This window comes from Schistocerca americana, chromosome 7 (genome assembly GCF_021461395.2).
Source record: "Schistocerca americana isolate TAMUIC-IGC-003095 chromosome 7, iqSchAmer2.1, whole genome shotgun sequence".
Taxonomy (NCBI): Eukaryota; Metazoa; Arthropoda; class Insecta; order Orthoptera; family Acrididae; genus Schistocerca; species Schistocerca americana.
Window position 1 is genome coordinate 619740627 of NC_060125.1, and position 24086 is coordinate 619764712.

A 24086-nucleotide genomic window follows, 5' to 3' on the forward strand; every position below is an offset into this window, starting at 1 on the left:
GTAGCACCATAAATTCTGATGCATATGTGACAACAATGAAGAAACTTCAAGCTCGACTGAGTCGTGTTCAACCACATCGGCAAAAGCAGGATGTTTTGCAGTTGCACGACAATGCACGGCCACATGTCAGTCAAAAAACTATGGAAGTGATCACAAAACTCGGATGGACAACACTGAAACACCCGCCTTACAGTCCTGACCTGGCTCCATGTGACTATCATCTCTTTGGGAAACTGAAAGACACTCTTCATGGAACAGGATTTGAAGAGGATGACTCCCTTGTGCACGCTGCCGAACAGTGGCTCCAACAGGTTGGTCCAGAATTTTACCGTGCGGGTATTCAGGTGCTGGTTCCAAGATAGCGTAAGGCAGTTGAGAGGGATGGAAATTATGTGGAGAAATGAAAATATTGTTCCCAAAGGATGTATCTACACACTGTAAAACTTTCAAACATGTAGAATAAAAGATGGATTTAAAAAAAAAAAGTGTTTCTTTTGGAGTGACCCTCGTAACACAGAATGAAATATAACTTCAAAAATACTTCTTGAAGATACATAAATTATGCAGCACTGGCACAGTTCACAAGATAGTGACACTTGTCAAACAAAAAATATTGAATGAAGAAATTTTCCTCCTGGTCACATGCAGCACAATGATGACAGGCGAGTGACGACCCTTACAATCTAGTATAATCTGCATTTCCATGAAAGAAGAAGGTTGGCCCTTAGTTGTAAAGTAAATAACACCAAATCTAATTTTGTGCTTGTTTTTATGTAGGTAATTGATGTTCTCCATTCCTAGTTAGTATTATTCATTACAGGGTGAAATCAGTAATTGTGTTGTAACATAAATTCTATTGTTGACATATAAACAAATACAAATTCTGTAATAATTGTAAACATTTGGAAGACAAAATGCTAGTAATCTTAAAGTATCTATTTACCTCTATTCATGAACATGGTAACAAAACCAGCCCTTCATTAATTCTAAAGTAATTAACAGTTTTGTCAAAAGTATTGTTTACATAACTATATTTCTTAATTTCACAATTTAAACAAATAATTTGGCCTAACTCTTGCAGTAAATGAAACTGTTAAGAAGATTCAATTTTTCGATGTATTCAGTTAATTTAATGAGTTAAGTTTTAATTGTAATGTCTGTAACTTAAACTTCAAACAATGTGTAGTTTCAGTACCTATTATTGTGATGACATATAAGGGCCCGATTTTTGGTCCCAAGACAGTCATTCCACAGCCAAGTTTCAGATGAGTAACCCGTGCTGGTTAAAACAACAGCAATGCTTCAAATTAACTGTGGAATAAGTGTTAAACAATTAGGCCGTGTGTAAAAACAGTGACAGTGTCTGCTCCACGCATACCTGATTATTCTTCAAGAACTGTGAACTTTGTGGTTAGGCTTTTACTGCTCATAAACAGTAATCTATTGTAGCAGTATGTGGATGGTTGGCCTGCTAACTATTAATGAGGCTTATCAGAAGTTAGAACAATAGTGCACTGGCCATATATAACTGTGTGTTATTGGGGGGGGGGGGGGGGGGGGGGGGTTGTGAACATAAAGTTAAAGACAGTGAAATGTAACTGGGCATTTACCGGCTACATTATTTACAGTAGTCAGTGTCGGAATCCACAACCCATTTTTTAGCCAGTGTAGCAACACAGTATGTCTTCACTGAGGACAACAAACGAAGAAAATAAAGTAGGCGGAACCACTATATACTGTGTTTACTTAGTGATGTAACTGCAAATGGTAACTGTTGTGGGAGTAGAAATGTTGAACTAATTTCATTCATCATAATCGATGTTTCAGAAAGCATTGAACCATGTCTTTCATTATTTAAATGACAAAACACTGTATCAGGTTCTAATTATAGCGCTCCACTTTCCAGAAATTTATTTTCATTGTCAAGTGTAAATATTTACGTAAATATGTTGTGATGTTTGCATGTGTGTGCTGTTCTGCCTCTATTACATTGTAGTCATCTTTTTGAGGTTGTTAGGTGTACCATGCCTCCTCCATTATGCAGGAAACCGCTCGTACACAAACCATCACTCACACTGCTTATTTGTGAAATGTCACAAAAGCTACTTACATAAATATTTGCACATGACAATAAGAATAAATTCTCAGAGTATGACATGCTGAGCATGGAAAAATATATAACTCGTGCAGTGTTTAAAGTTACTCCCATCAGCCACCCTGCCAAGTAGAATGGTGACAGGAGACAAAGCATAAATTGTTCCAACTTTTACAGATTCACATCTGCTGATTACAGCACACTGGTGTCAAGAAACTTTACCACTTAACTTTTGTAAACAGTGCTTTAAGGTCAGCACTGTGCCGACATCATTTTGTGTAAATTACTTCAGTTTTTCCTTCACAAACATTGTTTCTTAAAGCGTAAATCATGGGAAAATAACGTATATGTTAATGCAAAAATGGGGTGGGAATCACTTTTGTGAACATAGGAAATTTGGCAGGATCCATAAAAATTGTAAGTTGTGGGAAAACATTAATTACAGGAACTTAAAAGGGGATTGTACTGTAGTTTTGTTTAATATACCCATATAACTGTAAAACTGTGTTTAAATTTCAGGCAGGAATATCAGCAATTCGTCGTGTTCGGAAAACTGATAACAATCGCATTGCACGTGCGTGTGGTGCTACTATTGTGAACCGCACTGATGAACTAAAGGAAGATGACGTGGGAACAAAAGCGGGTCTTTTCGAAATTAAAAAGGTAAAGTAATTCTCAGATGCTAAATTTACTGATTTAGCCAAGACTGTAAGGCAAACTATGAAGTACTGTATATTCTTTAATTTAGCAGTGAATATTATCAAAATTTTTGTTGTTTACTGCCTTTCTTCAGAATATATTCATCAGCATTTGATCTCTCTTCTTTGGTTTTAAATTAATATTATGTTTTTATTTTTTGGTGCTATATTTGAACATTAATATACCCTTCTTCATTTTCTCAGTTTGGGGATGAGTACTTCTCCTTTATCACTGAATGTGAAGACCCAAAAGCTTGCACAATATTGTTAAGAGGTCCAAGTAAAGATATTCTAAATGAAGTGGAAAGAAACCTTCAAGATGCGCTCCACGTAGCTCGTAATATTTTGATTGAGCCAAAGTTAGTACCAGGAGGTGGTGCTGTTGAAATGGCACTCTCTCAGGTAAGTTTCTTATCTTTGTAAGTATTTGTCCTGGCCATCAACTTGGTTTCCAGTGATCCATTTATGAAGGCAAATCAAACCTTCAAATTGGAATTAAATTCTTTGTTTAGCATTGTGTGTAACAATACATGATCTGATTTCATAGAAGCATTCTCACAAAGAATTGGTCTACATTAGTAGTTAAAACTTCAGATGAATATGCTAGTGGTGGACTTTCATTTCCAGCTAGCTGTTTGTGTTCTCCTTCTTCTTCTCCTCCTCCTCTTTCAGAAAATTTGTAGTGCTTGTGGGGTTTTTTTTTTTTTTTTTTAAAAAAAACGGTGTAATCTTAGGGGACACTGTGTTGAACTTTCATACAAGTTAAGGATCACATTATTTATGTGTGCTGCAGTGTTTTTCATAATATACATTATCAAATTAAATGAGATGGTGATGTGCTTCAACTTGAGATATTTGTGTAGTCACAGATATCAGAGTTTTGTGTTTGACTTTATTTACTCCTGAAATATGTGAAGAAATTATGACCATTTTTGTCGTTCTCAGGCTCTTACAGAGAAAGCGAAGAGTGTACAGGGTGTTGGTCAGTGGCCGTATCAAGCAGTTGCCCAGGCTCTGGAAGTCATTCCTCGAACTTTGGCACAAAATTGTGGTGCAAATACAATTAGGACACTGACTGCGTTACGAGCTAAACATGCCACAGGTATAGTTCAAACACTTACTATAACAAGATACCAAAGCTGAATATAGTTAATTTTATATACTCTGTATGTAACTCAGTAATTGCCCTCTATGTTTGTTAGCAATCCCAAACATCAATTTATGCATTATCTGAAATTCTCTGTATTATAGACATACTCTCTCTCTCTCTCTCTCTCTCTCTCTCTCTCTCTCTCTGTGTGTGTGTGTGTGTGTGTGTGTGTGTGTGTGTGTGTGTGTGTGTGTGTGTGTGTGTGTGTGTGAGAGAGAGAGAGCGCCATTTTCTTCGAGCAGTTCTCTATCCATGTGTAAAGGTTCGTTACCTGGCTGTAAGACCCGAAGTTCTCCATGGACGACAATCCTCGCTTTTGCTTGGACATTGTCTTGGAAAATAGATTCATAACAGTCAACAGAGCTGAATGTTTTAGACAGTTCCACAAAAACATATTCTCGATCATGAAAGTACCTCGACAGTGTTTGTCGTGCTGCAGTTGCAGAATTTTTGTCTGCAGATGTTGGTTGTTGCTGGATATGCTGAGTTCATGTTAAACAGATGAACCACACATTGTGCCAGGTGATAAAGCAAACATTCTAGGATTCTAGAATTGCCAGAATATGTTGTGAATATGGCTGAATGTCTGTGGAAATATGAGAAACATTTTTTGCTTAGATATATTTTCCAATTCCAAACCTGTGCTTCTAGTCCTTTGTTCCAAATATCTGGCCAAATGTAAACTTTTGGCTTACATGCAAAGTTGCTGAATATTCCATCAAATGATAAGCACAATTCTCCTGCAATGTAAAACAGTCAGGGTGTATACAAGACAGGACAACCGGGAGATCCGGAAAAAACCCGGGAATTTTTTCATCCGGGAAGTAACCGGGAAAAACCCGGAAATTGTTTAGATTTCCGGGAATTTTTCATTGTTTTAGTTTCCAGTTAAGTTTTTGTGATTTTGACTGGTAAGAACCAATACTCTAACAAAGAATACTGCAGAATAATACTGCAGCAATAAAACATGAACGAGAGATAAAAAAAAACCTTAAGATGCAAAGGAAATGCGCCATATACAACAACCAAACAGTGCTCATACAATCGTCTGCCAACAGCAAAGTGTGTCAAAAGTCTTTCGGAAGACTATGCAATGCGTTATAACAACAAATTGCCTCTGATGATCGTGTCATGACAACTGTTTAAATTAGCTTTGTTTGAGCTGTTGCGGGCGGGCTCTTGAGCATGCGCAGTTGAGTCACTTACGAGTAGCACCTTCTCCCGCTTCTGGTTACAGAAGTGTGGCTGGGCGCCACTACTTAATATTGCCCCGGTTCGGGAATATAGTAAATCTGGGGCTGATGCACAGAGCAGTATGAGTTGAGGTGGGGAGTCTCCACGTGACCTATGTTTATGTTCAGTGATTTTGTTGTTTCCTCTTCGTTTATTGCTCTCATGTTAAGTGATAACAAAATGGATTTTCATGGCCGGGAGATATCAAATGAATTAAAATATGTTTGCATAATTACGGAAGGCTAAAATATGTTCTTGGTTTCAGATTTTATTTCCACCTTTGTGACAGAACAATGAAGTTATTTTTGCCGGTTTGCTAAAGAGATTTGGCTTAAAATTAATCTTTTCTGCTGAGGCAGTCAATTTATTTGAAAAGAAGTGTTTAATTTCACACTGTTGGCTAGTTTCAACTGTTCGCTGCATTTCAAGTGCACATATGGCATTATGCCATAATAAATTACGAAACATGAGATAATGCAGTTCTGGTACTCCAAGAAAATGTACATACGAATGTGCATTTGAAACCGAATTATGGGTTTTAGTATGGTTCACGAAATTCCGACGCTCTTGAAGTATCGTCTGATGTCTTGTTTCTTTTATGACGTGTGAAAGATCTTATGTAAAATGTTTTACTTGTACGAACATATGGGCTTCCTACGTCATCGTAGCTGCGCAAGTGTGGTGACACCTGTTATCTGGCACTCTCTTGCAACTGCTGAAACGAATCTATTTCTAACAGGTCGCGGGAAAATATTGCGAATGGTAGTTTGAAAAGCGTTACAGTCAAAGCTGATTTCCTTTTACGCAAGATGAACTATGTGGGAGAATGTACGATGTATTTCTTAAATCACAAAGCGTTTGGCGCCCATTTAAAAATCAACTCTTTGAGGACGACCGTTTAGAATAATTTCGAGCTTAGATCATCAGACATTTACGTCTTTTTACTGACACATTTGTGTGATGTATCTTAAAGTGTAACACGGGCAAAAAAAGATCAACATGATATGTGGAAGTTCTTCCAGCTTATTAATCGTAGAGAACAATATTATATTTGAATGGTATGTATATCAATTTAAACCATTAACTTTTCTAATTTGTGTGTTCACGCTACTTAAGAGTGATCTAGCTATTGGCTTACTATATCACGTGTACTATGCTGCCATCAGCTGGTGAGACCACATGACAGGAGCTAAGACTGTCTTACAGAAGCGCATTGCAATCTCGATTTCAATGTTTTGGAAAGTAACATGCGGTGTTTGGTGGAATTCAAATGTATACCTTCGTAATACGAAAATATGCAGCGTACATGTTGCTGCACATCAAAGGTCTTTCAAAACGTGTTTTTCCTCCCCTAATTTCGTTTTCTAAAGTGCCGGGAAATTCTACTCCCATAGATAAAATCATAAACATTCATAGGATTGATGAGTTTTACAGTGCCGAGGAAGAGTATACTGTCACTTAACATGTAAAAAGTGTATTTTCACCTGGGAGAAAGTGTATTATTAACCGGGAAATCCGGGAATTTTTTTTCCTTGTCCACGTATTCACCCTGGCAGTGTACCATCGACAAAGTTAAGTCTATTGCTAATGGATGATGGCTGCAACTATGTGACCTTAAGATGCCAAAATTACATAAAAGTGGATCCAGATTAAATTTTGCTATCAGGACATAGGTGAATCCTCTTCTCCACAAGTATTTAGATATTCCTAAAGTACATGCAATAGTTATTCATAGTGCCTGGGAAGTTCTTTACAATGGAAAGGTGTTACTTTTATTGACGAGAATGTTTTTCCCCTTTCATTAATGTTTTTCAGCCCCTCAAATGTTCTTAGTTAGAAATTCATCATTGAAGTAGTAGTAGTGGTGGTGGCGGCGGCGGCGGTTCATTACCAGTAAATCCTTCAGCCTCTTCAGATGCACTGTCTTAACAGCTAAACTTCATATGCTGCAGGGAACTTATGGAAAACGTGTCCATCTTTCTGGACCAAAATGACTAAAAATGTTTCTGAAGATTATTATTTCAAGTATTGATACGATAAACTGAACTGTTGATTTTAGAGGGGGGGAGGGAACTTAAGAAATAAATATATTGTAAAACAGCAGTTAGTGCCCCAAGTTCCTTGAACAAAAGCCCTGCAGGATGTTTTTGAATTCATACCATATGACCCTGGACAAGGAAAACCTTAGCTCGATTTGATGAGTAACCACAAAGAGAGTTCTCTTTGAGGGTATGGGATGAAAGTATGCTAGCTGTTTTATTTTTGTCACCTATATCGATCAACATCTATGCTCCAAATAAAGATTTGGTTAGGCACTTCAGCAGTCCTGTGGTATGCTCCTTCCAATTGAAGTTGTGATCCCAAGAATTTAATATTGTCCACCTCTCCTATTTGCTTGCCATAATACATGAACTTTTGTTTAGTTATTTATCAGAGTTCACGGGACATGCAATCTGAAGCTACGTGTTTGTGGAACAAGTCACTAAATAGTTCATAAAATGAGAAAAATTAAAGTTGTCATAGACTAACATAACATTTCCCAACTCTTTAACACAACCAACCCTATCGAAAACAGCATGTTACCTTTGCAAACAGTGAAATCAGATTTCTGTATTTGTTTCTGTCAAGCAATCTTAGCACCCTGCACATGATCCCATCAGCCAACTGCAGCACAGGACATGTGACAGAGGTTGTGGTTAGGTGGGACCTAATGACACATCTTAGATTACTGTGAGTGAAATGAGTAGCAATTAATTAATATATTTAGTGTCTGGCACCTCAGTCACATGTCCTGTGGTACAATTGGCTGGTAGAAGCAAACCAAGCAGCCACCATTATTAGTTTCAGTGTTTGCGGTGCTAACACCCCATATTTGGTGGTTTTCGAATTTATACTTGTCTTACGAAAATATGCAGTTCCTAGGATACATCACATAAGTCACTCCAAACTGCATTGTTTTTAGTACACCTTATTGACTAAAGTGGTGCGGAATGTGACACTGGTCTATTGTTCTGATACTGACATAAAATTAATAAAACATGAAAAAATTGTGAGTATATAAATAAGACATTTGATATGAAGAAGTTCTCTCAGCTACTCTGAGTAGCTCCTGTGCAGAATTGCAGTGTGTCACTGATAAGCTTTCAACATGGATTTGAATACAGTTATACATTTTTTTTTCAGTTCTGTTGAAAGCCTATTGAAAATAAAACCTGCTGAATAGTGTACACCTCTCTGTACAGTGATTAAGGAAGTGTTGTTCAAGCACAAATCATTTTTCTGTGTAGTGTTCCCTGAATGACTTTTGCAGTTCCTTCTGAAAGAGTCAGTATTGTCAACAACAAATCCCATGATGTACTGTATGTATTGGGATGCCAGAGTTAGAGTAGAGACACACCAAAATAACGGCCCACACGAAGTTTGCAAACTGATTCTGGATATCAGTCTGACGGCTCTGGACTGATAATATTCTTGGTGAGTGCACAGAGTAGACCCAGTTGGAAAGAGCACGCCATGTGAGGCACTGGTGATCATGGGAGATTTTTCTCACAGTCATATTTTTCACTGTCAACATCTACCAAACATAAACAGGATGAAGCTAATGACTCAAAGGCCCTCCCAGCTGCACCACAGTTCGTCATGGTGTCACATACTGAAGATGGTCAGTCCTTTGTTTCAATAAATGTGTTTATTATTCAGAAAGGTGTTGATGCAATTGCTGGCCCTGTGAAATCCTACTCCTGTTAACGAAATGGCACTTTGCTTTTGGAGACTACTTCTGATTCTCAAGCACAACTGCGTGCAGCTTTGCTCCTCCACTGCTGTCCTGTTTGTGTTGGCCCATCGAACACTGAATTCTTCCTGTGGTGTTATTTACACTAAGTTGCTTGATGGTCTAACTGAAGGAGAAATTCAAATGTAGCTCCGTGTTCAGGGTGTGATTGCAGTCCATCAGGTGATTAAAAACATAGATGGATCCTTAGTGCCCACACGAACTCTCTTTCTCACTTTGGTAGAGTGGTTCTTCTGTCAAAGATCAAAGCAGGGTATGAAGTCATCACAGTACATTCTGAACCTGATACGCTGCTACCAGTGTGATCATTACAACCACACTCGTGAGTCCTGTTGACACCTGGGCAATTGTGTAACCTGTGGTAAGGGTGCTCATGAAGGCGATTGTCCGCTGCCTCGTCCCCACTGTATCAACTAAAGTGGCGTCTATGCCGCCTCCTTCTTATATTGGCCCATGTATCTCAATGAGCGGGCTGTCCAGGATATCCAGGTGAAGAAAAAAGCGCCTTACCCGGTTGCTCGCAAGGTGCTGGCTAAAACCCTGTTTTCTACCATCTAGCACCTACAGTACTGTTCTTGCTACATCTCACTCCATGAAGGACATGGCCATGCAGGCATATGACCTCAAATTTAGCATTTTGGCTGTGAAATCGCCCAGCCCCACAGTAGCATTCCTGTCTCCTCCTCCAGCTGTGCAACAAGCTGCAAGACTTTCACCTGATGGGGTGAAGTCGTCTGCTACGCATCCGGCAGGCTGGAAAGGACAGATGGGAGATTCCCATGAAGACTTCCTACATCCCTCCATCTGACAAACATCAGTCTTCCTCTGCCAACTGGAAAGGTTCCAAGAAGTCAAACAAAGGGAAACTTGGGACAAAGCAAGCCAGGATAGCTTCCCCTCTTGTTTCGCCATCTGCCTCCTTAAAATTCATTTTTTCAGTTCTGACTGATTACCATTAACATAAGCGAGTATAATCTGCATTTTCATAAATGAGAAAGGTTGGCACTCAGTTTTAAAGAATATAACACCAGATCTAATTTTGTACTTAGTTTTATGTATGTAATTGATTTTCTAATTTATTGTGACTATTCCTAGTTAGTATCTTTCATTATAGCGCGAAATCAGTAATTGTTGACTTATAAACAAATATAAATTCTGTACCAGTTATAACCCCCCCATGAACCATGGACCTTGCCGTTGGTGGGGAGGCTTGCGTGCCTCAGCGATACAGATGGCCGTACCGTAGGTGCAACCACAACGGAGGGGTATCTGTTGAGAGGCCAGACAAACAATTGGTTCCTGAAGAGGGGCAGCAGCCTTTTCAGTAGTTGCAGGGGCAACAGTCTGGATGATTGACTGATCTGGCTTTGTAACATTAACCAAAACGGCCTTGCTGTGCTGGTACTGCGAACGGCTGAAAGCAAGGGGAAACTACAGCCGTAATTTCTCCCGAGGACATGCAGCTTTACTGTATGATTAAATGATGATGGCGTCCTCTTGGGTAAAATATTCCGGAGGTAAAATAGTCCCCCATTCGGATCTCCGGGCGGGGACTACTCAAGAGGACGTCGTTATCAGGAGAAAGAAAACTGGCATTCTACGGATCGGAGTGTGGAATGTCAGATCCCTTAATCACGCAGGTAGGTTAGAAAATTTAAAAAGGGAAATGGATAGGTTAAAGTTAGATATAGTGGGAATTAGTGAAGTTCGGTGGCAGGAGGAACAAGACTTTTAATCAGGTGATTACAGGGTTATAAATACAAAATCATATAGGGGTAATGCAGGAGTAGGTTTAATAATGAATAAAAAAATAGGAGTGCGGGTTAGCTACTACAAACAGCATAGTGAACGCATTATTGTGGCCAAGATAGACACAAAGCCCATGCCTGATACAGTAGTACAAGTTTATATGCCAACTAGCTCTGCAGATGATGAAGAAATTGATGAAATGTATGACGAAATAAAAGAAATTATTCAGGTAGTGAAGGGAGACGAAAATTTAATAGTCATGGGTGACTGGAATTCGTCAGTAGGAAAAGGGAGAGAAGGAAACATTGTAGGTGAATATGGATTGGGGGGAAGAAATGAAAGAGGAAGCCGCCTTGTAGAATTTTGCACAGAGCATAACTTAATCATAGCTAACACTTGGTTCAAGAATCATGAAAGAAGGTTGTATACCTGGAAGAATCCTGGAGATACTAAAAGGTATCAGATAGATTACATAATGGTAAGACAGAGATTTAGGAACCAGGTTTTAAATTGTAAGACATTTCCAGGGGCAGATGTGGATTCTGACCACAATCTATTGGTTATGAACTGCAGATTGAAACTGAAGAAACTGCAAAAAGGCGGGAATTTAAGGAGATGGGACCTGGATAAACTGAAAGAACCAGAGGTTGTACAGAGTTTCAGGGAGAGCATAAGGGAACAATTGACAGGAATGGGGGAAAGAAATACAGTAGAAGAAGAATGGGTAGCTCTAAGGGATGAAGTAGTGAAGGCAGCAGAGGATCAAGTAGGTAAAAAGACGAGGGCTAATAGAAATCCTTGGGTAACAGAAGAAATATTGAATTTAATTGATGAAAGGAGAAAATATAAAAATGCAGTAAATGAAGCAGGCAAAAAGGAATACAAACGCCTCAAAAATGAGATCAACAGGAAGCGCAAAATGGCTAAGCAGGGATGGCTAGAGGACAAACGTAAGGATGTAGAGGCTTATCTCACTAGGGGTAAGATAGATACTGCCTACAGGAAAATTAAAGAGACCTTTGGAGAGAAGAGAACCACTTGTATGAATATCAAGAGCTCAGATGGCAACCCAGTTCTAAGCAAAGAGGGGAAGGCAGAAAGGTGGAAGGAGTATATAGAAGGTTTATACAAGGGCAATGTACTTGAGGACAATATTATGGAAATGGAAGAGGATGTAGATGAAGATGAAATGGGAGATAAGATACTGCGTGAAGAGTTTGACAGAGCACTGAAAGACCTGAGTCGAAACAAGGCCCCGGGAGTAGACAACATTCCATTAGAACTACTGATGGCCTTGGGAGAGCCAGTCATGACAAAACTCTACCATCTGGTGAGCAGGATGTATGAGACAGGCGAAATACCCACAGACTTCAAGAAGAATGTAATAATTCCAATCCCAAAGAAAGCAGGTGTTGACAGATGTGAAAATTACCGAACTATCAGGAAAAGGCAAACCTACGTTTCTAGCATTTGTAGACTTAGAGAAAGCTTTTGACAACATTAACTGGAATACTCTCTTTCAAATTCTGAAGGTGGCAGGGGTAAAATACAGGGAGCGGAAGGCTATTTACAATTTGTACAGAAACCAGATGGCAGTTATAAGAGTCGAGGGGCATGAAAGGGAAGCAGTGGTTGGGAAGGGAGTGAGACAGGGTTGTAACCTCTCCCCGATGTTATTCAATCTGTATATTGAGCAAGCAGTAAAGGAAACAAAAGAAAAGTTCGGAGTAGGTATTAAAATTCATGGAGAAGTAAAAACTTTGAGGTTCGCCGATGACATTGTAATTCTGTCAGAGACAGCAAAGGACTTGGAAGAGCAGTTGAACGGAATGGACAGTGTCTTGAAAGGAGGATATAAGATGAACATCAACAAAAGCAAAACGAGGATAATGTAATGTAGTCAAATTAAATCGGGTGATGCTGAGGGGATTAGATTAGGAAATGAGACACTTAAAGTAGTAAAGGAGTTTTGCTATTTAGGGAGTAAAATAACTGATGATGGTCGAAGTAGAGAGGATATAAAATGTAGACTGGCAATGGCAAGAAAATCGTTTCTGAAGAAGAGAAATTTGTTAACATCGAGTATAGATTTAAGTGTCAGGAAGTCGTTTCTGAAAGTATTTGTATGGAGTGTAGCCATGTATGGAAGTGAAACATGGACGATAACCAGTTTGGACAAGAAGAGAATAGAAGCTTTCAAAATGTGGTGCTACAGAAGAATGCTGAAGATAAGGTGGGTAGATCACGTAACTAATGAGGAGGTATTGAATAGCATTGGGGAGAAGAGAAGTTTGTGGCACAACTTTACTAGAAGAAGGGATCGGTTGGTAGGACATGTTTTGAGGATCCAAGGGATCACAAATTTAGCATTGGAGGGCAGCGTGGAGGGTAAAAATCGTAGAGGGAGACCAAGAGATGAATACACTAAGCAGATTCAGAAGGATGTAGGTTGCAGTAGGTACTGGGAGATGAAGAAGCTTGCACAGGGTAGAGTAGCATGGAGAGCTGCATCAAACCAGTCTCAAGACTGAAGACCACACAACAACAACAACAACAACAACAACGCCAGTTATAAACATTTGGAGGAACAACTAATTGTATTCTTACAGGTTCTATCTTGCTCTATTTGAAAACATGTTAGCTAAGGCAGCCCTTAATTAATTCCAAAGTAATTAACAGTTTTGTCAAAAGTATTGTTTGTGTAAGGATATTTGTTAATTTCATGATTTAAAACAAATAATTCGGCTTAACCCTTACAGTAAAAGAGACACTTAAAGTGAACCAATTTTTCGATGTATTCAGTTAATTTAATGAGTGAAGTTTTAATTGTAATTTCTGTAAATTAAACATTGAACAATGTGAAGTTTCAGTACCTATTATTGTGAGTATATATAAGGGCCCAATTTTTGGTCCTAAGACAGTCAGTCCACATCGGAGTTTCGGATGAGGAACCTGTATTGGTTAGATCAACAATAATTCAACTGTAAAATAAGTGTAACACAAATAGGTCGTGTGTGAAAACAATGACAGTGTCTGCTTGATTTGTACGTTCCTATTCTTCAAGAACTGTGAACTTTGTGGTTAGTTTCCTACAGCTCGTAGATGTTAGATAGTTATTTATTGTAGCGGTATGTGGAGGTTTGCCTGCTAACTATTAATGAGGCTTATGGAAAGTTAAAACAATAGTGCACTGGCCATATTAAATATGTATATGAAAGTTTTGAAAAGTGAAAGTAAACAACTGTGAATCAAAAATGTGCATCTGTCAGCTACATCATTTAAAGTAGTCAGAGTTGTACTTCCAAACCCCATTGTTCAGCCAGTATCACGATGCAGTACGTCAACACTGAGGACAACAAATGAAAAAAGAAATCAGGGGACGTGGTCAGAAACTGTCATCTCCTTCACCAACTCGGAGATCGTCTTCGATGGTGTTGCCACGATACCCTCGCCCAGTTGAACTCTGTATCGCTGGTGCGCACCACCAACCATTTTTCTGCCCTGGACTCCACAGACCGACAGGAGGAGAATGCCAACGTCTCTGCAGATCTCATAGAGCAGGATCCTCCTACCTCTGTGCCCTGTAGCAGCATATCTTCAAAGGCTGGCACTAGGCAGCTGCAGAGGTGACATGCCTTCATTTTTTCCTCATCATGACTCTCCTTCAGTGGAACCTTTGAGGCCTTCGATCAAACAAAGAGGATTTATGGCTGCCCTTAGAATCACAACGTCCACTTATACTCTGCTTCCAGGAAACATAATCGCATGACTGCTTTGGGCTCTCGCATATCTTCCCAGTCTGCTTTGACCTTGCCCCCGAGGATGGCATTCCATTTTAAGGGGAATCATGCTGCTCATGCATCTGCCAGACCACCCACCAACAAGCTGTCACATTCTGCATTTTTCTTCCTCACTTGACCTTTTCCCTTTGTACTGTTTAAATCCCTCTGTCATTTGGTGTGACCAGGGCAGACTTTCTCCAGCTTATTGGGCAACTCGCTCACCCCTTTCTGCTGCTCAATGACTTTAATGTGCACCATTTCCTTTGGGGCTCACTCAGAACCATCAGAGAGGTGCCCTCTTGGCTGACCTCAATGAACTTAACTTTACCTGCCTTAACACAGAAGCACCCACATACCTTTTAGAGTATACTCACACCTATTCCAATTTGGAACTCTCCTTCTGCACTGCCCATCTTGTCCATCATTTCGAGTGGTCCGTTCTCTCTGACAGGTAATACTCGAGCAACCATTTGTCTTGTGCTATCCGAATGCTGACTCCTGCCCCACCTATGTGCACACCCAAATGGCAGCTTTCTAAGGCCCTCTGAAGGCTTTACTCTTTCCTAGTGACCTACAAACAACATTTCCCCAGTTGTGGTGACCAGGTGGATATCTTACAATGTAATCCTTACTGTGGCAGAACATTCCATTCCTCATACTACTACTTTACCACACCGTGTCCCAGTACCTTGGTGGACTGAGGCATCCACAACACCATTCGTGCCCAGAGATGTGCTCTCCCCGTTTTTAACTGTCATCCTACGATGGAAAACTGCATTCATTATAAATGGTTGTGTGCACATTGTCATCGTGTTCTTCGGGGTAGCTAGGAAGCTAGTTGGATTTCATTTACTAGCTCTTTTAACAGTTCCACTCCCTCTTCCGTCATGTGGGCCAACCTCCGATGGCTCTCTGGGACCAAAACCCATTCCCCAATTTCTGGCCTGACAGTAGCAGATGTCATCATGGACCCTATTGCTGTCTCCAACACCTTGGGCCGCCATTTTGCGGAGATTTCGAGCTCCACCTGCTATCACCCTGCCTTCCTCCATCGGAAGCGAGCTGAGGAGGTTCAGGTGATACCCTTTGCTTCCCAGAATAGTGCTACAATGTTGTCTTTACTATTAGGAAGCTAGATCATGCTCTCACTTCATCCCAATTGTCCATCCCAGGGCCAGACAATGTTCACATTCATATGTCACAGCACCTTTCTCGTTCATACGTAAAATCACATCTGGGCAGAGGGCACGTTTCCAAGATGGTGGCAGGAAGCCACTGTCATACCCATACCTAAGCCTGCTAAAGACAAACACTTTCCTTCTAGTTATCACCCCTTTTCTCTCGCCATCTGTGTTTTCAAGGTGATGGAACATATGTTTCATGCCTGGGTGGTATGGTGGCTCGAATCTCACAATTTACTAACCACTGAACAGTGTGGATTTCCAGCACACCGTTCTGCAGTTGACCATCTCATCACTTGGTCCACCCATATCATGAATGGTTTTCTGCAGAAATCAGACTGTGCCTATGCTTTTGGATTTGGCAAAAGCCTACAACACCTGCTGGAGGTCTGGTATCCTCTGTACTCTCTACATATGGGGGCTTCTATGGCCACATGCCCCATTTCCTTCAGAAATTTTTGAAAGACCGAGTTTTCAAAGTATGTGTGGGTTATGTCTTGTCAGACACATTTATCCAGGAAAACAGTGTGCCTCAGGGTTCTGTCCTGAGCGTCGTCCTCTTTGCTATTGCTATTAACCCTATAATGGCCAGTGTCCCACCGGGCGTCTCCGGCTCCCTTGTCTTTGACAATTTTGCCAACTATTGCAGTTCTCCACCGAACTGTCTCATTGAGCGGTGTCTCGATCTCTTTGCTCGTGGAGCGTTGACAACTGCTTTCACTTTTCCACTGACAAAACAGTGTGTATGAATTTCTGGCAGCGCAGTTGGTTTCTTCCGCTGTCTTTACATCTTGGTCTTACCTGGCGGCCCACTGTATGCAGTCCCTCAGTGTCCTACTTGTCCTCAGTGGTATTTCCTGAGGAGCAGATCGAACCATCCTCCATATGTACTGGTCCCTTGTCTGTTCGAAACTCAACTACGGGTGTTTCATTTATGCGTCTACATATTATCCCTCTCACACTGCCTCAATATTATCCACCATCATGGCATCCGTTTGGCCATTGACACCTTTTACATTAGCCCAGTTGGGGGTCTGTATGCAGAAGGTGGTGAACTACCGCTCTCCTGCCACGGTGACTCTCTTGTCAGTAGACATACATGCTGCTTTTCTGCCATGTATAGCCACTCATCCTGTGCCTCCTCCAGTGACTCCATTGATCGCCAGTATGGTGCATGTGCCTTTTCTCTATTACCTCCTGGCATTCACTGTTGTCTCTTGCTCCAGCAGCTTACCCCCCGCTACCTGCAACTTTCCCAATGGTTGTGAACCCTTCACCACCTTGGCTTCATGCGGTGGTCCATATTCACCTTGGCCTTCAATTCACTTCTTAAGGAACTACAGCTTCAGTTTCGCGACCTTTGCACGGAAATTTGCAGTAGTACCTTTGTTTACAATGTTGGTTCTCGGACTGACTGTGGTGTTGGGTGTACCTTCGTCATTGGCACTGAAATTTTTCAGTAGCAGCTTCTGAAACACTGCTCAGTATTTACAGCAGAGCTCTTCACCCAGTACCAGGCCACACAGCACATCTGGTGACACAGGCTTTTCAATTGCATCATCTGCTCCAATTCCCAGTGCCCTTCAAAGCCTCTGTGTGCTGTTCACCATCCATCCCTTAATGCAACTGGTCCAGGAAAGGTGTCACTTGCTCCCTCTCGATGGAGCTACTGTGAAGTGTATGCGAGTTCCTGGTCACACCGATCTTCACAAGGCACAGCCATGGGCTCTAATCCACTGCTCCCAGTTTTCCGCCACGAAGTCGTGCCTTATGCACTTCTGTCAGCACCGTACTGTTCATCTGGAACTAGAAATTTTCCACGATACACTCACTGCAGTGGAGACGTATTGATTCTTAGGACTGGTTGCTTTTTGACACCCAATTGACTTCGCTTCCTCATCTTCGCCAGCTTAAACGGAAGTGCTGGCAGCACCTTAAACCTCTCTGCTACCTGAGCAACACCAGTTGGGGTCAAGATCACTCTACACTGGTGCAGCTCTACAAAGCCGTTGTTCAGTTCCGCCTTGACTATGGGAGGCTGGTTTATGGTTCAGCAGCACCGTCAGCATAGTAGTTACTAGACCCAGTACATCACTGTGGAGTTAGACTAGTGACGGGAGCTTTTAGGACGAGTCTGGTGATCAGCCTACTGGTGGAGGCTGAAGGTCAGGCACCAGCAGTTGCTCGCCAGTTATGTTGCACACATTCATAGCTCTTTTGAGCATCCAAATTACCATCTCCTTTTTCTCAACCACAGCGGTTCATCTCCCACAACAGCGGCCCAGGTCAGGGATTACAATCACTGTTTGTGTCCGATCCTTCTGTCTGAACTGGAGTCCTTGCGTGTACCATCTCTCCTACAGGTCCATTGATTTACACCTCGGCCACAGTTTTGGCTGGACCTTTTGCATGATCCTAAGGACTTAGTTCCTCCTGAGGCTCTACGCTGTACTTTCTCTCAATTCTTGACGCAACGCAGATCTCTGAAGTAGTCTACACCAATGGCTTCATAGTTGAGGGTCACGTGGGCTTTGCTTATGCTCACACTGGACCCATTCTTCAGTGTTTTCACTGCAGAGCTGGTGGTCATTGCTCTGGAGCATTCTGTTTATGCTCTGGTGAATCCTCCCTTGTCTGTAGTGACTCCTTGAGAAGCTTACAAGCCATTGATCAGTGCTACCCTCACCATCCTTTGGTAGCGACCAACCAGGAGTCAGTCAATGCCCTGGAACGGGTCTGGTCATTCAGTGGTGTTTGTTTAGACGCTGGAATGTGTCAGAATCTCAGGAAATTAGCTTGCTGACAGCCTGGCCAAGCAGGCTACTCGGAAACAGCTTCTAGAGATTGGCATCTCTGAAACTGACCTGCGCTCGGTATTACATCGCAAGGTTTTTAGGATTTGGGACACGGTATGGCATAATCTACGAATGCCCAATAAACTGCGTGCCATAAAGGAGACCATGAATGTATGGCAGTCCTCCATGCAGTCCTCTCACAGGGACTCAGTGGTCCTCTGCTGGCTCAGCATAGGCCACGTATGGCTGACCCTTGGCTATCTCCTCCGCCATGAAGACCCACCACAGTGTCGGTCCGGCATCCGGTTGATGGTGGCCGACATTCTGTTGCACTGTCCTACTTTATTTGCCCTGCGATGGAATTATCAGTTACCTGACACATTACCACCAGTTATAGCTGACAGTGCCCTATCTGCTGATTTAGTTTTATTTTACATTTTATACATGGGGGGAGGCTTTCATTTGTTCTAAGTTTTAGGGCATGTCCTTTGTCAATCTGTGTTCTCTACCCTAGTGCTTTTAGGCTGGAGGTTTTAATGTGCTGCAGAGAGGCTCGCTTATCCTTTTTTATTTTCATGATCAGCCAGCCACGGTCATCTGCCCTCTTGCTTTAATCCCTTCTACCTGTTTCTTGCATCTCTCTTTGGTTTTGTTGTCTTATTTTGCCCATTGTAATGTTTGTTGCCCTCCTGTAGTTCTTATGGTTTTCTTTTCTTCATGCTTTGTGTGGTATTTTATTCTATCCCTCGTGGACTTGTGTTATAGTACGAACAAGGGACCAATGACAAAGCAGTTTGGTCCCATGGCCTGCTCGATCCCCAGATATGTCAAAATGTTCAAATGTGTGTGAAATCCTATGGGACTTAACTGCTAAGGTCATCAGTCCCTAAGCTTAATCACAACTTAACCTAAATTCTCCTAAGGACAGACACACACACACCCATGGCCGAGGGACGGCTCGAACCTCCGCCAGGACCAGCCGCACAGTCCATGGCTGTAGCGCCTTAGACTGCTCGGCTAATCCTGCGCGGCCCAGATATGTCCCCTCTGGACTTTTTTGTGTGGGGAGAGATGCGCAACCTTGTTTACGCAACTCCTGCTGCATCAGAAGATGATCTGGTTGCCCGGATAGTAGCAGCAGCAGGAACAATTCAGGATACTCCCGGGGCTTTTGCCCGTGTCAGACAGAACATGATCCGACCGTGTAACCTTTGTTTACGTGTCAATGGAGACATTTTTGAAAATCTACTCTAATTGAAATTGGGTTGTGTTAATGTGTTGTCTCTTGGTCATACAAAAATGGAAAAGTGTTTGTTGGTTTAATTAATTTCCCACCAGAAAAATTTTCCTCTACCGGTTTAAATACTCCTCATAGGAGCTGGCCGGAGTGGCCGAGCGGTTCTAGGCGCTTCAGTCTGGAGTATGAGGTATGAGTCGTCCACATGTCCCCCGGAGCTCCGTTCATCAGTGCACCTGATGATTTTGTCATGTGTGATCTCTGAAATACTTTGCAAGTTGGACACTTACGAACTGGCAGTACACCCTTGGACTGTTTGATCGTGTGAATATCAGCCTAATAGTTAAAGATAGAAACATTCAGTTTCTGCACAAGATCTTGAATTTGATACTTCCAAGAATGCATTCTGGCTACGCAAACTTCTGAGTATTTAAGGCGATTGACTCAAGTGAGTGTTTGGCCATCTTTTGACAGTAAAACTTTACTTTCACAAGAGTTCTGTGTCAGAAAATGTGTGCATTTTGTCTTTTTACAGTTAAATCTACTCTCAGAAGCTCTTTTACTGATTTACTGACTACCTTATTATGATTATCATTTATATGAAGTTCCCCTTGTTTCACAATAATACTTGTCATCAGCAGAGGTGATAAAGAAATTTAGTCATGTATCATGTTTAGTAGCTTATCACTGATAATACATGAAGAAGCACAATAGACCCAGAACAGAACCCTTTGGCACAACTCATTTGAAATAATACCTGTCAAATTCAAACCTTATCTCTGTTTACTAACAGTTGACTACAATCTTCTGCTTTCTGTTTTCCATACATGAAATGACCAATGTTGGGCTTTTTCTTTGATGACACAATGTTCTAACTTGCACAAAAGTATTGCTTGGTCCACACAATCAGATTATTTCTTTAAATCAAAGATAATACCTACTGCCCTCAGTTTACTGTTTAGTCATGCTGATGCCTCAAGCATAAAAGAATAAATTCTGTTTTCTGTGGAGACTCCTTTCCGTAAGACAAATTACAAACCTGGACAGCAAATTATGTGTACTGAGAAGCCATAACTCTCATACACATTGCATTCCCAAAAACTTTTGAAAACACTATTAGCAAACAAATTTGCATGTAATTGTCTTTCTCTCTTCACCCTTTTTATAAGTGATTTCACACCAAAGCATATTTTGATCTGTCAGGATGACTGCACATGGCAGACACATTGCACAGGTGATTGAGCACATAACTAACGTATGGTGCACTGATCCTCATAATCCAAGCAGAAATTTCATCGTACTCTTGTGAGACTTTACTCTCTAATAATTTCATCTTCATTTTTTCCTATAGCTGCATGTGACGTACTTATCTCAGAACACTAGCTTTTAGAAGTCGTGCATATTTACGTGTACCAATAAAATTACAATTCGACTCCCTGATTATTGACAAGAAGTGATCATTAAATATTTTGCACAACTCTGGTGGATCACAAACCATTTCATTCTCACACAAGAAAGGTGTAGTATCTTCAGCACCCATATTATGCCCTGGTACCTCTCTCACAATTGACCACGTAGTTTGTTTTCCTCTGAACTATTCTGTTCTATTGGTGTAATGCACTCTCTTTTTCCCATCTGATAATGTTCTTTGGCACTTTGCAGTATTGTCTGTACTAAAATTCCCTTACGGGCTCTGACCATCTTCCAAATTATAATACAGCTAGAGTGGAACTTTGATTTTACATTCTCTGATTTTACATTTTTCGCGATTCTGCACCATAAATTTGTAGCACCTGTGAAAAACTCGTCAAATTAATGCTAAAATTCCTTGTTTTTACATTTCTTCCTAGTAATATTTACTCGATTATACATTCTTACTTGACATCTTGCTTGACTTTGTCCCGATGGGTCAAGTACGTTTCACACTATTTTTTGCAGGAACTGGCATAATGATAACGTGGTGGTGCTGTATAGGTGACTAGGAACGATTTGTCCATTGCTATAGTGTCAAGTTGATGTTTATGGATGTGTTAGTGATTAGGAGAATCTCAGTTGTAGCAAGAACTCTTTAGGGAAATATGTTTGTGGTGGCGCAATGTGTTAAATATTTTTGACAAGGAAGAATATGAATGTTATTGCTCATCATTTCACTTGAAGTAATTTAAGCTTTCCTCTTAGGTTTCTGCCTAACCACATACTCGGAAATTGCCACATATTTGGAAATGAACAGCAAAGTATTTGTGACAAGGAACAATATTAATTTTACTGTTGCTAGTTTCCCTCGCAGGAATGTAAGCTATCTTCTCAGGTTTTATGTCTAACCTCACACTCGAGAATCGCCACACATTCAGGAATAAACAGGCAAATATTTATTTCATCCTTGATTCTCTAACCAGGCAGAAATGTTTAACATCGAGTATTGCAGGATATATTGTATTACGATCGTAACAAAAGTGATAACAATGCTAAGTTGAAATAAAAATACTGGCATGCAGCAGTTTGTTAATCTATAACCTCGGAGTCAACTAACCATGACATTATCCATTATGCTACAGGTTTCTCAGTTGAATAATTTTGTATTGTGCATTCTCTCTTGAAGCCATGCGTCATTGATGCTTTATTAATTGACATTTGATAAGCATGACGTATTTGTGATGTGCTTTCAATGCACTGTTGCTCTGAAATGACATACTGCACACATACATCACGCATTATGAAGGCACTTGTTCGCCCACTGCTTGAATACTGCTCACCAGTGTGGGATCCGTACCAGATAGGGTTGATAGAAGAGATAGAGAAGATCCAACGGAGAACAGTGCGCTTCATTACAGGATCATTTAGTAATTGCGAAAGCGTTACGGAGATGATAGATAAACTGCAGTGGAAGACTCTGCAAGAGACACTCAGTAGCTCGGTACAGGCTTTTGTTGAAGTTTCGAGAACATACCTTCACTGAGGAGTCAAGCAGTATATGCTCCCTCCTAACGTATATCTCACAAAGAGACGATGAGGATAAAATCAGAGAGATTAGAGCCCACATAGAGGCATACCGACAATCTTTCTTTCCACGAACAATACGAGACTGGAATAGACGTGAGAACCGATAGAGGTACTCAAGGTACACTCCGCCACACACCACCAGGTGGCTTGCGGAGTAGGGATGTAGATGTAGAGATGTAGAAATGAATAATCAAAATGCACACAGTTCACACAGTGGTTGTACACAAGTGCTAGCAAAAGCCTGTGTTTCCAACTTTGTTTCTTGTCTCTCTTTCTGTCCACACTGGCAGTAAACATTTATCAGTGTATTTGCATCATGTGCAACACTATTTGTCGCATTGTTTTTGTATTGTCTGCCACATCGTGTCTAGAGATGAGGAAACTATAATCTGTGTTGCTGCATTATTAATACTCTAAGGTTCTTGCAAACACAATGAAAGGCATCAGTCAGTCAGTCATTCATTCTTTTTGTATTTATTTATTTATTGTTACCTGGGAGCTGAAGGCCATAAGCATCTCTCAGTGTTTCGTAGTTTTACAGAATAAGGTTGCCTTAATCAAAGAATTTCGGAATAGGTTTTAAAACTACAATATTTTGATGGAGAGTTTGTATGATAGTTGGTAAGGGCTGATGAAATAGTATTAATTGTTGTAAGAAATCAAAATCAGTTTGTTGGTTTGCATACATTTGTCATCTATGGTGAGATAAAACATTCTGTAGAACAACTAGTGGGAAAAACTTGCCTACATATGGGAACTGAGTATGGAAGGCAGCTCAGGTTTCCATAATTTCACTTGTATATCATCTAACGATTTTGAATTTCTAGCAAATATGGTGTCGACGTTTCTTAGATAGAAATATTTTGATGGAGAGTTTGTATGATAGTTGGTAAGGGCTGATGAAATAGTATTAATTGTTGTAAGAAATCAAAATCAGTTTGTTGGTTTGCATACAGTTGTCATCTATGGTGAGATAAAACATTCTGTAGAACAACTAGTGGGAAAAACTTGCCTACATATGGGAACTGAGTATGGAAGGCAGCTCAGGTTTCCGTAATTTCACTTGTATATCATCTAAGGATTTTGAATTTCTAGCAAATATGGTGTCGCCGTTTCTTAGATAGAAATTTCGAGAAAGCCACCAGATATGCTGCTAGTCTTAGTCTTTTGTCTACGGGAAATTCATTCCAAAGCCCTGAGTATTTTTTTCACGTTTAAAAGCAAGCTATGACAACCAACCTTATTTTGTCTTCTACACAGTCTTTCTCAGTATTCTACCAAATTTAGCAACAGTGTCTGCAGAGTGTCTTGTTTCATTGCTGTTCTTGTACTACTTGCCTCATATATTCCACAAGCAGCCATTAGCCTGGTGC

At 40.8% G+C, this 24086-nt stretch overlaps 1 protein-coding gene across 1 annotated transcript in view; it reads left to right on the top strand.

The window, feature by feature from the left end:
- The window catches only part of LOC124621990 (T-complex protein 1 subunit gamma), a 67506-nt gene that overhangs the window by 29527 nt on the left and 13893 nt on the right, over positions 1-24086 (top strand). The window contains exons 8-10 of the mRNA XM_047147532.1: positions 2615-2758; positions 2998-3195; positions 3739-3895. Coding sequence (XP_047003488.1) covers positions 2615-2758; positions 2998-3195; positions 3739-3895 — 499 coding nt within the window. The remainder of the gene's footprint in view (positions 1-2614; positions 2759-2997; positions 3196-3738; positions 3896-24086) is intronic.